This window comes from Sciurus vulgaris, assembly GCF_902686455.1.
Source record: "Sciurus vulgaris genome assembly, chromosome: 8".
Classification (NCBI taxonomy): Eukaryota; Metazoa; Chordata; class Mammalia; order Rodentia; family Sciuridae; genus Sciurus; species Sciurus vulgaris.
The window spans coordinates 93,720,419-93,735,162 of NC_136468.1; the positions used below are offsets into that span (position 1 = coordinate 93,720,419).

Sequence of the window (14,744 nt, forward strand, 5' to 3'; positions counted from 1 at the left end):
ACATGCCCAGCTAAAATAACATTTTTAGGGTTCATTCATGTTGTGGCATACGTTAGTACTTCATTCTTTGTTTATGATCAAATGATATTCAATTATATGGATATGCCATCTCTTTTTTATATATTCATCAGTTGGTGGACATTTGGGTGTTTCCACCTTTTGGTTATTATGAATAATGCTACTATAAGCATTCACGTGTAAATTTAATACCTTTATTTTATTTATTTTATTTATTTACGTGGTGTTGAGGATCAAACCCAGTGCCCAATGCATTTGAGGCCAGTGCTCTACCACTGAGCCATAAGCCCAGCCCTTGTGTAAATTTTTGTATGGACATGTTTTCATTTTTCTTTAATACATACCTTGGAGTGAAATTGCTGATCCTATCATGTCTTAGTCTGTTTCGTGCTGCTAAAATTCAATACCATGGATTTAGTTATTCATAAAAAAATAGAAATTTATTTTCTTGCAGTTCTGGAGGTTGGGAAGTACAAGACTGAGGACTGGTGTGTGTCAAGGACCTTTTTGCCTCATTATCCTACTATCTTAATTTTTTATTTTAGGTTGTGTGATCATGCCCTACCCCTAGTTCCTTATTTTTAATTCAAGACAATTAACTAAATTAAATAAAAATCAATTTATGCATATATTACTTTTTTGATTCTAGCTATCATAATGGGTGAAGTGGTACATTGTAGTTTTATTTGTCATTTTCATGGTTAATAATGGTGTTAAGTGTCTTTTTATGTGCTATCTCCATTTGTATATCTTATTGAAAGAAACATGTATTCAGAACCATTGCCGTCACCACCCTGCCTTTTTTTTTGTGCTGAGGGTTGAATCCAGGCACATGGTTGGCATGTGCTCTACTACTGAGCTATACTACCAACTGCCCACTCTTAAAAAAATTAGTTCTTGGGCTGGAGTTGTGGCTCAGTGGTAAATCACTTGCCTGGCATGTGTGAAGCCCTGGGTTCAATCCTCAGCACCGCATATAAATAAATAAAATAAAAAATCCATTGACAACTAAAAAAAAAAATTAGTTCTTTTTAGTTATACATCATAGTAGAATGTACTTTTTTTGTAGTATATGGACACAATACTTTTAATTTTATTTTTATGTGGTGCTGAGTATTGAACCCAATGCCTCACACATGCCAGGTGAGTGTTCCGCCACTGAGCCACAATCCCAGCCCAGTAGAATGTATTTTGGCTTATCATATATACATGGAGTATAGCTTCCCATTCTTATAGTGGTACATGATGTGGAGTTACACTGGTTGTGTTTCCTATATGAACATAGGAAAGTTATGTCTGATTTATTCTACTGTCTTCCCTATTCCTATCCCCTCTTCCTTTCCCCCTTTTTCCCTGTGTCCAATCCAGTGAACCACTCCTCCTCCTTCCCCCTAAGCTTGTTGTGAGTCAGCAGCCTGCATATCAGAGAAAATATTTGGCCTTTGTTTTTCTGGGATTGACTTATTTCACTTAGCATGATAGCTTCCACTTCCATCCACTTACCGGAAAATGCCATAATTTCATTCTTCTTTAAGGCCAGGTAATACTCCATTGTGTATATGTATCACGTATTTTTAACCATTCATCTGTTGAAGGGCATCTAGGTTGGTTCCATAGTTTAGTTATTGTGAATTGAGCTGCTATAGACATTGATATGGCTGTGTCACTGTAGTATGCTGATTTTAAGTTCTTTGGGTATAAACTGAGGAGTGGGATAACTGAGTCAAGGGGTGGTTCCATTCCAAGTTTTCTGAGGAATCTACATACTGCTTTCCAGAGTGCTTGCACCAATTTGCAGTCCCACCAGCAATATTTAGTATACCTTTTCCCCACATCCTCACCAACATTTATTGTTGCTTGTATTCTTGATAATTGCCATTCTGACTGGAGTGAGGTGAAATTTCAGGGTTTTGATTTGCATTTCTGTAATTGCTAGATGTTGAACATATTTTCATGTTTGTTGATTGATTGTATTTCTTCTTCTGTGAAGTGTCTGTTAGTTCCTTAGCCCATTTATTGATTGGGTTATTTGTTTTTTGGTGTTAAATTTTTAAAAAAAAATTTTTAGATGTTGATAGACCTTTATTTTATTCATATATTTATATGTGGTGCTGAGAACTGAACCTAGTTCCTCACACATGCTAGGCAAGTGCTCTACCACTGAGCCACAACTCCAAGTTGTGTTAAGTTTTTTGAGTTCTTTATGTATTCCGGAGATTAATGCTCTATCTGAGGTGTAATGCTCTATCTGGGGTGTAAGGGATAAACATTTTCTCCCATTCTGTAGGCTTCATGTTTTGATTATTTCCTTTGATGTGAAGAAGCTTTTTAGTTTGAGTCCATCCCATTTATTGATTCTTAATTTTACTTCTTGTACTTTAGGAGTCTTGTTAAGAAAGTCACTTCTGAAGCTGACATGGAGATTTGGGCCTACTTTTTCTTCTGTTAGGCCCAGGGTTTTCTGATCTAAAGTCCCAGGTCCTTGATCCACTTAGAGTTGAGTTTTGTGCATGGTGAGAGTAGGGGTCTAATTTTTATTTTATTTCATATGGATTCCAGTTTTCCCAGCACCATTTGTTGAAGAGACTATCTTTTTTTCCAATGTATGTTAATGGCTCCTTGTCTAGTATGAGATAACTGTATTTATGTGGGCTTGTCTCTCTGTTTTCTGTTCTGTACCATTGGTCTTCATGTCTATTTTGGTGTCAGTACTGTGCCGTTTTTATTATTGTAGCTCTGTAATATAATTTAAGGTCTAGTATTGTGATGCCTCCTGTTTCACTTTCCTTGCTAAGGACTGCTTTAGCCCTTCTGGGCCTCTTATTTTTCCAGATGAATTTCATGAGTGCATTTTCTATTTCTAGGAAGAATGTCATTGGAACCTTAATAGAAATTGCATTAAATATGTATAGTGCTTTTGGTAGGCTGGCCATTTTGACAGTATTAATTCTGCCTATCCAAGAGCATGGAAGATCTTTCTGCCTTCTAAAGTCTTCTTCGACTGCCCACTGTTAGTTGTATTTTTGTCTTTTGTTATTGAGTTGTATGAGTTCTTTGTAGGTTACAAATGCAGGTCTAGTTCTCTGTTATATGATTTGCAAATTTTTTCACCATTCTGTGGGTTATCTTTTTATTTTGTTGATGGGTCCTTTGAAATACAAAAGCGTTGAATTTTAATTAAGTTCACTTTATTTACTTTTTCTTTTGTTATTCATGCTTTCAGTTTTCAAATCTGTCATGAAAATTTACTTACCCATTCTTTTTTATCAAATTTTTTTAGTTGTAGATGGATGCAATACCTTTATTTTATTTATTTAATTTTATGTGGTGTTGAGGATCGAACCCAGTGCCTCACTCATGTTAGTGCTCTACCAGTGAGCTACAACTCCAGCCCTTCTTACCCATTCTTCTAATAGTACTTTTTAAAGAGATTTTTAGGCAGAAGATGTAGCTGAGTGCATTTTTGTAAAAAGTTGCATTTCTTTTCCTGGTGATTCCCCTGTTTAAGGTGTATATGCTAAAGTGTTGCCTAATGTTCCTAAGTGTAAGAAGTCTGTGATGTACTATATGGAGAAAATGTGTATAAGTAGATGTGCTTTGTTCAGGCTGAGTTATAGTGCTGTTGGCCATGAGTTCAATGGTAATAAGTCAACAATATGTATTAAATAAACATACATGCACAAAAACAACATTATATATCGATTGATAATAATATGACTAGAGGCTCTCAGGAACCTAACCCTGTATTTTCTTCTCTGAGCAATGCTTTTAGTATTTGCTGATTTGTTAAGTTAGTATTTCTGGTGATCTTATATAATGATGGTTGCAAATTAGGAGAATTGACTGTATTTCCTAACTACCATTTATATCAGTGTAGCATGAAGGAAAGCTTCATGTAGGTTACGGAAACAAACTCTAGTAGAATCCCAGAGTATGTGATGCTTTGGAATTAAAATGTCCAGTATACATTCACATTAGTAACTCAATAGGAGGTAAGGTTGGTAGATGCTCATTCTAGATAAAAATTCAGAGTATAGAGAGATTGCATGATTGCCTGAGGACATACCTAGTTAGTGCCTGAGGACACACCAGTAGTTGTATGAATGGACCTGCAAACCAATTTTTCTGTTTCTTTGTGTGAATTTCTCTCTTCCATCTTGCCTTCTTTTTTGGGTGGGGGTCAGTACTGAAGATTGAGCCCAGTGGTGTTTTACCACTGAACTACATCCCCAGCACCACCACCCTGGCCCCTGTTTGATACTGGGCATTGAACCCAGTTGCACCAAACCATATCCCCAGCCCAGCTTACAACTTGCAGTCTTCCTACCTCAGCCTCCCAGGTCCCTGGGATTACAGACATGTACCACCATGTCTGGTTCCAGCTCTTCTTGAGACAGGGTCCTGCTAAATTGCTTAGGCTAGTCATGAACTTGCTTAACCTCCAGCCTTAACCTCCCAAGTTATTGGAATTACAGGTGTGCACCATCGTGCTGGGCTAGATTTTGAATCTTGATCATGCAAAGCACTCTTTTTTTTGTTCTTTGTACAGTTCTTTTCTAGATGTCTTAGAGGATAGAATTAGTTCAACATGAGTGAAAAATTTCTCAGCCCAGCTTTACCAATGACATTGCAAAATACCTAATTAATGTGGATTCCAATCACTTGGATTTGTGGTTTCATGTAAGAGTACCAAATACAAAACAATTAAAGTTAAATACATAAATGTTAATCTCAAAGTATTCAAGTTTAATTTGTTCTGCCTTAAGAGATGATTAATTCATAGTGTGAAGTGAATTTTTATTATAAACAAATGCTTTCTTTTTAGAGTGAAAGAAAATGTCTTTATTTAAAGCCCGTGATTGGTGGTCTACTGTTCTGGGGGAAAAAGAAGAATTTGATCAAGGCTGTTTGTGTTTGGCTGATGTTGATAATAGTGGAAATGGACAAGGTAAGCAACTTGTGCCCTGCTTCTTTTTTTTTTGGTGGTGGTGGGAAATTGAAGCCAGGGCTTCACACATTCTAGACAAGTGCTCTAGCACTGAACTGTAGCCACAGCCATCATGACTGTGCATCTTGGAGCAAAACTTAAAAGATAACAAATATAAATGATTTGCCTTTTAATTATTTACTATTTATTTTTTTTTCCTTGTGGTTCTGGTGATCAAAACTCAGGCCTTGTGTACACTAGGCAAGCATTCTACCTCTGAGCTACACCCCCAAACTTTGAATTGCTTGAGAATTGAACCTAGGTGACTCTTATTTCTGAGGTACATCCTGAGCCCTTTTTATTTTTCATTTTGAGACAGACTCTCACTAAGTTGCCAAGCTGGACTTGTATTTACAATCCTCCTACCTCAGCCTTCTGAGTGACTGGATTAGAAGCATTTGTTACTGTGCCTTTATTGGATTTGCCCTTTTAAATATATACATTATAAAACATAATTATAATCTTTTATGTATGTGTGTGTGTGGTACTAGATATAGAACCCAGGGAACCTGTATCACCAACCTACATCCTCATCCTGGCTTCATTATCTGTTTATTGTTATTGCATCCTATTCTATTCTTACATTACTTGTTCCTCTTTACATCTTCATGTGTTTTATTATTTTTTAATTTTAAAATTTTTACATACTGGGGATTTAACCCAGGAGTCTTTTAACATTGAGCTACATCCCTGGCCCTTTGTTAATGTTTTATTTTGAGCAGGACCTTGCTTAGTTGCTTAGGGCCTGGCTATGTTACTGAGGTTGACTTCAAATTAACAGTCCTCTTGCCCCAGCCCCCTGATTTGCTGGGATTACAGGCATTTGTGCCACCATGCCGGGATCTTCATGTGTTTTAAGTGGTCTTTAGAATAGTTTAGTTCTGCTGATCACATTGCTGCACATCTGTAATCCCAGCGATTTGGAAGGCTGAGGCAGGAAGACTGCAAGTTCAAGGCCTGTCTTGGTAATTTAGCAAGACCCTGTCTCAAAAAAGGCTGGGAATGAGTTCAGTGGTAAAACACCCCTCAATTCAATCCCCAGTAGTGAAAAAACAATAAACAAACAAAAAGCAACATCAACAAAATAAAATTCAACCCCAATCCAACCCCCCCATATAAAAAATCAGTTTAGTTCCATATCATTGTTATATGAAATATTTTTTGGTTTAAATAATTATAGTAACTTTTATTTTATTTTGCAATTCAAATAATCTTTGGTCTCTTAGAAAGAAAGCTTATAACCATTGTTTCGTTCAGTATATATAAATAATGTCCCCTACATTTTTATTTCTTTTGACTATAATAGAATCACTAGGATCTGGGGAACAAAGTGAAAAGGGAAAATTATATTGGCAAAGAAGAAGAATGAGAGGCTCTAAACTACAGTGAGCACATTCTCAATTATTTCTGAGGAAATGTAGGCCTTTCTTTCCTCCAATAGGAGATGGAATGACCTTCTATTCAGAGAATGTCCTTGAGGGGTCTCTGAAGGATAATCAAACCTACTTCTGCCCAATTGTTAAAGCTTATGGTTCCCCTATTATTTGACCCCACAGAAGAATCTTGCCACGAAAATATCTACCAGAGAGAACAATTTCAAACCCACTTCTGTGCAAAGTATCTTAACTCTCAACTTGGTTGGAAACTATACTTTCTGATTTTCTTTTTTCTTTTTCTTTTTTTTTTTTTTTTTTTGGTACTGGGGATTTAGCCCAGGGGCACTTACCACTGAGCTACATCACATTACTTTTACTTTTACTTTTTATTTTGAGACTGGATCTCACTAGTTGCATAGGGCCTGGCTAAATTCATGAGGCTGGAGTCAAAATTGCAATCTACCTCAGCCTTCTGATTCACTGGAATTACAGGAGTGCACCATTGTGCCTGAATAACTGATTTTCTGCTCATTTATGTATGTCTTTTTTTTTTTTTTTTTTTTGGTACCAGGGATTGAACCCAGGGATGCTTAACCATTGAGCCAAATTCCCAGACCTTTTTTATTTTGAGACAGCGTATCACTAAGTTGCTTAGGGCCTTGCTACGTTACTGAGACTGGTCTTCAACTCGATCCTTCTGCCTCAGTCTCCCAAGTTACTGGGATTCAGGCATGTGCTATCATGCCTAGTTTCTTTCTTTTTTTTTTTTTTTTTTTTTTTTTTTTTTTTTATGGTGGTGCTGGGGATTGAACCCAGGGCCTTGTGCATGCAAGGCAACCACCCTACCAACTGAACTATATCCCCAGACCACTTGTATATTTTTGTTAGAGCGCCTTACTAGAGTACCACCAGTGGGTTATCAGTGTGTTGAGATATTGCTCCCCCTCAGTGTATGTCCACTGTGAGTAGCATTGCTACAGAAAAATTATTGCATGTGTATATCCTTCATAGACAAAAACACTAATCATTATTTCTCAAAGCCTGGACACCTGTGTTGTAATATCTTGGAGTGATTATTATATGCAAAGATTACCTATTCCAGACCTACAAGATCCTATAAGATTGTATTCTCTGGGATTGGGTGAAGTGGTGGGGCTCAGGTATCTGAATTTTGAAAAGCTCCAGAGTTGAATGGTGGCACTCTGAAGTTTGAGCATTATTATTGTTATTGTTTTGGAATAGAAGGTTGATGAGAGAAGTTTCGGACATGTTCTGGTTGAGATAGAAATTTGTAGTATATGGAATAGAGGTAAAAATTTGGAATGAACAGGGTCCTGGTTGTATACAGAATAGAGGTAAAGATTTGGTGATGGTTGTATCTGAAGCCCTGAGAATAGGTGAAGTTCCACATGGAGAGCAGTTGGAATTAAGATGTGGGAAGTATAGGACTGTAGCCTGGAGAATGCAAGCATTAAAGGGGGAGTTTGAGAAAAGTAGTCAGTAATAGGTTCTGAGGAGGCTGGCAGAGAGGCAGATGAACCAGCAGGGCTACTACCTGGGAGGCAAGTTTTAATGATAAGTGGCCTGGAAAGTTTCTATTCCATTTAGCAGGAAGTGGTTCATTAGTGTCTTTGATGAGGGTGTCCACAATGGTAACAAGATCCAGGTTTGTAGTGAGTGAGAGTGGAAGGTGGGGAGACTGAGGGTTTATGCTTCTTTAAAGAAACTTAGCTGTGAAGGGAAAAAAGGACGATGATGATATGGGGAAACGTAGGGATAATGTGTAGGATAGAGGCTGTCATTGGTACAGCAGGGATCCTGAGAAGGTGAACAGAGATGGGGTCTGATATGTAAATGGAGGATTAACCCTGAACAGGCATGAGATCTTCATGAATGCAGGAAGGAAAGAGTAAACACAGATGTGGAGAAGTTTGCATGTATACTGATGAACTCTCAATCAAATCAAGATCTATTTGATTTTAGTGTTGGAAAGTTTGGTTAATTAAATAGGGATATGATAGGAATCCCCTATCCCCCTATCATACACTATTTAATTAACCAAACTTTCTACTACTAAAATCTCACATGTTAGTGTTTTTGGCTTTGAAATTTGAAAACTGTCCCAAATCTGGCATAGTAGTAGTATTTTGATTTTGGCCTTGGTGGGGAGATAGATTTCTATATAGCCCTTATAATATCTCTTAAGTGTATGTGTTAGGGAACCAAAGGAATGGTATATCATTTTCTGAGGAAATATATTTCTTTTAAACTCTCAGAAATTGAGAAAAAAAGCACATAGTGGCCTTGTTCTCCCATTGGATGAACTATGATAAACAGTTCATGTATCCCTGGGCCTTCATAATTGGCAACAACAGTGTCCTTTCGGCTTCTAGATTTATTACTCAGTAACTCAAAGCCAGTATTCAGTAGGTATGTATGCTTTTATTTATTTATTCTTTTGGTGCTGGGGATTGAACTCAGGTCCTCACAAATGTTAGGTAGATGTTCTTCTAAGTTACATCCCTAGCCCCAATATTCGGTATTCTTGCAGGGCTTGGGTATTTCTATTTTCTGAGTATGTCTGAATGAATGACTACCCATCCTGTAGGGAAGGATATTAGTAAAATTCACATTAGGCATGTGGGTGTGATAGAAAGGATTTACATAAAACCTTGTCATTGTTCATGGGGTGCTGAGTCTGGCAATTGACTTTTGTATGAAAATGGGCAAGAAGCCATGACTGAGGTGTCTTCTTTTTCACTTACTGAAATATTTATGGTTATCAGTCTTCAAAAAAAAAGGTCTTAATGAATGCGATGAACATATTGTAGTGTTTTGTTACAATTGAATTATTTTTCATAAAAAAGGCCTTAATAGTTTTCTATTTAATGCCTTCCTACTTACTTAATTCCTGTGGAATCCCTTATTAGTTAGCCATACCTCGAATCTGTAAGTCAGATTATTACTTGGAATCTGGTTACTCTAACAGTCCTGCTAACTGTTATAAAAATCGTACATAGAGCCAGGCGCAGTGTATATGCCTGTAATCTGAGTGACTCAGGAGGCTGAAGCAGGAGGATCATGAGTTCAAAGACAGCCTTAGCAACTTAGCGAGTCTCTGAGTAACTCAGTAAAACCCTGTCTCTAAATAAAATTACAGAATAGGACTGGAAGTGTGGCTTAGTGGTTAAGTGGACCTGGGTTAAATCCCTGGTATTAAAAAAAAAGAAAAAAAAGAAAAAGAAAAAATCATACATAGAGCTGGGCATGGTGATGCATGCCTGTAATCCCAGTGACTCAGGAGACTGGGAAAGGATGATCACAAGTTTGAGATCAGCCTCAGCAATTTAGTAGTGAGACCGTGGTAGAGTTCTTCTGGGTTCAGTTCCACTTCTCCCCGCCTCCCCAAAATCACACATACCCTTTACTTTTGAGAATTAGCTTGTTATTGGATGGACTTGATCATCTTGATCTTTTTATTTCTGAATGCAGTGAGTTATAATGGGATGAGGGCACGACAAGACACAAAAGATAAGTGGGGATCATTTTAGAAAAACTTGGAGGTTTCAGTGTTCTCCAGGTTTTCTGGACTCTTAGTAACTCCGTTTTAACAGTATACTCTTAGTCACGCTGATTAACATCATAATTTTTACTTCAGAAACCTGAAGAGATTTGTCAGCTCATACGTTACAGTAATTTAAAACCCAAAGAATCCATCTCTCTCATGGGTCTCACTGAGACAATTAGTAGGAAACTCTGAAAAGTCCTGGAGATCCTGAGTCTTATTTTTTTATCCTAAGTTGAGAATTTTGAGGGTGAAGTCCATTATTTTTAATTATCTAGTACCTTAGAAAATCCATGTCACGTTTGGCATTCCTCCTTCCTGTTCAGTGGACCTGTGGCAGCAACTGTCCAGGCCACTAGAGGTTCACCTGCAATGTGTGCAGGACCTCAGACAACTAGAGGTGATAACTTGACTGTTCTGTTACTGTACATAGTACTGTTTCACCCCATGTAGAATAACCTCTTAGAATAACAGTAATCTTACCGCTTTGTGCCTCAGCTGAACTCAAGAACCAGTTCCAGACATCCCTGTGGGTTGTGGTACCTGCAGTTTATTCTCTGATGCTCATTTGTACATCAGTTCACTTTAAAAAAATTTTTTTTCTTGCCTGACAAATAACAGGAAATTGATAAATTTAAGGAGATTGACAAAAGAGTGAGCTTCTCCAAATGCAGGAAGAATTGAGCTGGCCAAGTCTTGGTGGATACAGGAATGAACATAGCTCCAGAGACTTTGCAGACCTCTGGGACATCAGATCACCTAGCACCAGATTCCTGAAGACTTAGGTGTCTCCATTCAGGTTTGAAGTTCCCATGAGAGTACATCTCATATGGTCATTATGAAGATTTAATGAGTTAGCACATGTAAACTCTTTAAACCTTTGTCTGATACATAGAAAACTTCTCAGTAAATGAATATGTAGAACCTCTAGTTTTAAATAGAGGGAAATAAATTTCCTAGAAATACTATAAGAAAGCACCATAAATTAAGGTAGTTTAGAGATGTATTTTCACAGTTCTAGAGACTTTGTAAATCTAAAGTCAAGGTATTGGCAGGGTCATATCAACTTCAAAGCCTCTAGGATCCTTCTTTGCCTCTTCTAGCTTCTGGTAGTACCAGATCCTCTTTGGCTTTTAGATGTCCACTCCAATCTTCTGTCACTATTGTCACATGAACATTTTTTTTCTGTGTGTATTTCTTAACATGGCATTCATGTCTCTATTTCCTCTTTTCTTTTTTGTGGGGGGCGGGTAGTTACCGGAGATTGAATTCAGGAGCATTCTATCTCTGAGCCACATCCCCAGCCCTATTTTGTATTATATTTAGAGACAGGGTCTCACTGAGTTGCTTAGTGCCTTGCTTTTGCTGAGGCTGTCTTTGAACTTGCGATCCTCTTTCCTCAGCCTCCTGAGCCACTGGAACTACAGGTGTATACCACCTTGCCTGGCTTCTATTTCCTCTTAAAGGACACTTATCAAGTGCTATAATTTGTTTTAATTGACTTTGCCCTCATATTCTGCAAAGACCATTTCCAAGTAAGATCACATTCATAGGTACCTGGGGCTGGAATTTCAACATATCTTTTTTGGGGACACAGTTAAACTCACAACATTCTACACATTCTATTACTTCCCCCTCCTGTATGGAAGACTAGACATTATTAATCAGGACATTGTAGCCAGGTCTCAGAATCCCCCCACCCCACCTTTTTTTTTTTTTAACAGTACTGGGGATTGAACTCAGGGCTTTGTGCACACTAGGCAAGTGTTCTACCACTGAGCTATACATTCAGTCCTTTAAAAATTGTTTTAGGATGAGACAGGATCTACTTTGCCAAGCTGTCCTCAAACTTGTGATCCTCCTGCTTCAGCCTTTCAAGTAGCTGGGATTACATGGTTGTACCACCTTACCTGGTAGAATCCTTCTTAATCCAGGTTTTTCTTTCTTTCTTTCTTTTTTTTTTCCCTCTAGTACCAGGGATATTCAACTGTTGAGCCACATCCCTAGTCTGTTTCTTATTTTTTAAATTTTTAGATAGGGTCTTGCTAAATTGCTGAGGGTCTTGCTAAATTGCCAGGGGTGGCTTTGATTTTGTGATCCTCCTGCTTTAGTCTTCTGAGCCACTGGGATTACAGGCATGTGCCTCTGCTTAATACAGTGTTTTCCACAGTCACATCAGTTGTAGAATTGACACTATGATTGAATCAGTTCTTTGATAAAAGGGCTTACTTTGTTAAATTGTGACTCTGATAACAAATCAAGGCTTGGGGAAAATGTAATGCATTAGTATACTTGAATATTGGTGATATAAATTATTTTTGAAGAACTATGTGTTATTCTAATAAATTTACTTTAAGTGCATCTTCTATTGGCAGAGTAGACTTTCTATGTGAAGCAAGACTGTTGTTTTTTTTTTTTTTAAATTAGATTTCTCTTTTAGACATTAGGAAGTTTGTTCCCAAAGATATTTGCTAATGTTTGTTTCTGTCTGCATCTTTTTACAAAATTCTCTCTACAGATAAAATAATTGTGGGTAGCTTTATGGGATACCTAAGAATCTTTAACCCCCATCCAGTAAAAACAGGAGATGGAGCTCAAGCTGAAGATTTGCTTCTGGAAGTCCAACTACGAGATCCCGTACTTCAAGTGGAAGTAGGAAAGTTTGTTTCGTAAGTACAGCTCACTAATTCTGGTATTTTGTCTTACTTGGAGAGCAAGTCCGTTCCTTACTACGTCACTTTTGTGGATTCTTCAGAAAAGACTATATATGTATTCTGGATATTGTCATATAAGTGTTCCTCATGTACTGAATGCTTTTTGTATAAAAACCTTTAAAAATATTGAAGATAGGGGGCTGGGGATATAGCTCAGTTGGTAGAGTGCTTGCCTAGCATGCACAGTGCCCTGGGTTCAATCCCCAGTATCACCACCAAAACAAAACAAAACAACAACAACAACAAAAACCAAACCAAAACCAAACAACATTTATTGAAGATAGAATAATTTTGGATCTTATAGGAACAAATCTAAGGTAACTGACACATCAGTGACTTAAAGGAAATGAGATAAATTTTTAAAATAACCAAATTAAGATGTAGTAAATTATCACTGCCTGCCTGTAATCCCAACTGTTTGGGAGGCTAAGACAGGAGGATTGTAAATTAAAAGCTAGCAACTTAACAAGGCCCTAAGCAACTTAGTGAGACCCTATTTCAACATGAAAAATAAAAAAAGGGCTGGGGATGTGGCTCAGTGGTTAAGTGCCATTGGGTTCAATCCCTGGTACAAAAAAAAAAAAAAAAAAAAAAAAAAAATTATCACTGTATTATTCAGGTTGGACTTGAACTTACAGTCCTCAGCCTCCTGAGTTGCTGGCATGACCAACATGCCTGGTGGTCACTGGACCACTAGTCCTTTTTATTTATTTTGAAGCAGTCTCTATAAGGAGCTAAGGCTGACCTCACACTTGTGATCCTCCAACTTCAGCCTCTCAACTAGTTAGAATTACTAGACATTGTTAATCAGGACATTGTAGCACCACTACTCCCAGTGAAATTCTTGCCTTTAAAAGCATTTTGACCTTTCCATTGGAAAAAAATAGGGAACACAATCAACATTCATTCTGTATGACTATCTTATGTGTAGTTCTCATTTTTATGATCACTTGGAAGGGAAGGGTGTTGATAGTAATGAGTTCTGGCAAGTATAGGTCTTTATAAACATTGTCTCAATAATCACCTCTGCAAGGCAGATGTGATCTGTATTTGAGATAAGGAAACCAGAGCTTATAGTGTAAGGTTACAGCCAAAACTTGGACACAGGTCTCTGGCTCCATACTTCACTATCTTTCCAAGATACAATTTTTCTTGAGCATGATGGAAAAATTATTTTGAGTGTCCAGGGTACATTAAAAAATTTATGAAGTTACTATTAATTATATGATAGCTGTGTCTATTTGCATTTATAGAGTAAATAATAAGTATTTACATATCTATTATACCAATGCTTTGCAGATATTTTCTTATACAATTATTATTTTGTAAATGAAATAGTGACACTCTAAAAAAATTAAATGGTCACACATACAGTAAGGTACAGAGTCTGGGTTCCAACCCAGGTGTTCAGACTTTAATTACAGTCCTTGTAGTTTAGAATAGTCTGCAACAGAGATTGTACCAGAGGCCTGCTTGCACGTGTGGGCCTGTAGTTTTAAATGGAAAAGAGCTGCCAGCATCTGAGAGCCAGGAGGTTTCACATAAAAGCCCTGCTTTCTGGCATTTCATGAAAAATATGGAGATCTGGCCACAAGCCCAGAACCAAGTAGTAGCCACCACCTTTAGTCTGGCCCCAGTCTCTACTTAATCACAGTCATTTACACCCTTTCTCGTTAACATCCATTAGCTTGACCCTTGAAGACTGGGTTTAGGAGTTCTAGACTGTGCCATGCTGCTGACTCTGGAAACCACTTGACATGGACTGGGAAATGTAGTGGGGATGTTGGCAATTTATTTCTATTTGAGAGTTAGTCCAAACTAAAATGTTTTCAATACTTTTAATAAATTTCAGATCTGGAAGTGATAAATGCCATTTATTAATAATGATTAGCATTTTGTGGTGCTTTAAGCTTTACAAGGTTCTTTCACATGACTTTATTTGATTTATTTGAACGTCTTATTCTACAGAAGGGAAACAGGCTCAGGGAGACTAAGTGATTTGCCCAAAGTTACAGGTGGATTAGAGAGCCAGAATCAGAAGTTGGAGCTTTTTACTGTGGAGAGTACTCATGATGGAGCCTCAG

At 37.5% G+C, this 14,744-nt stretch overlaps 1 protein-coding gene across 8 annotated transcripts in view; it reads left to right on the plus strand.

Moving 5' to 3' along the window:
- The window catches only part of BBS9 (Bardet-Biedl syndrome 9), a 457,168-nt gene that overhangs the window by 14,231 nt on the left and 428,193 nt on the right, over window positions 1-14,744 (plus strand). For 5 of the 8 annotated variants that reach the window (XM_079152332.1, XM_079152331.1, XM_079152335.1 and 2 more), the window contains exons 2-3: window positions 4,844-4,966; window positions 12,465-12,615. In XM_079152332.1, the coding sequence (XP_079008458.1) occupies window positions 4,855-4,966; window positions 12,465-12,615 (263 nt within the window). In that variant the 5' untranslated portion in view covers window positions 4,844-4,854. Of the gene's footprint in view, window positions 1-4,841; window positions 4,967-10,567; window positions 10,746-12,464; window positions 12,616-14,744 lie in introns of those variants that run through there. The other 3 variants (XM_079152334.1, XM_079152333.1, XM_079152336.1) reach the window with 3 other exon arrangements.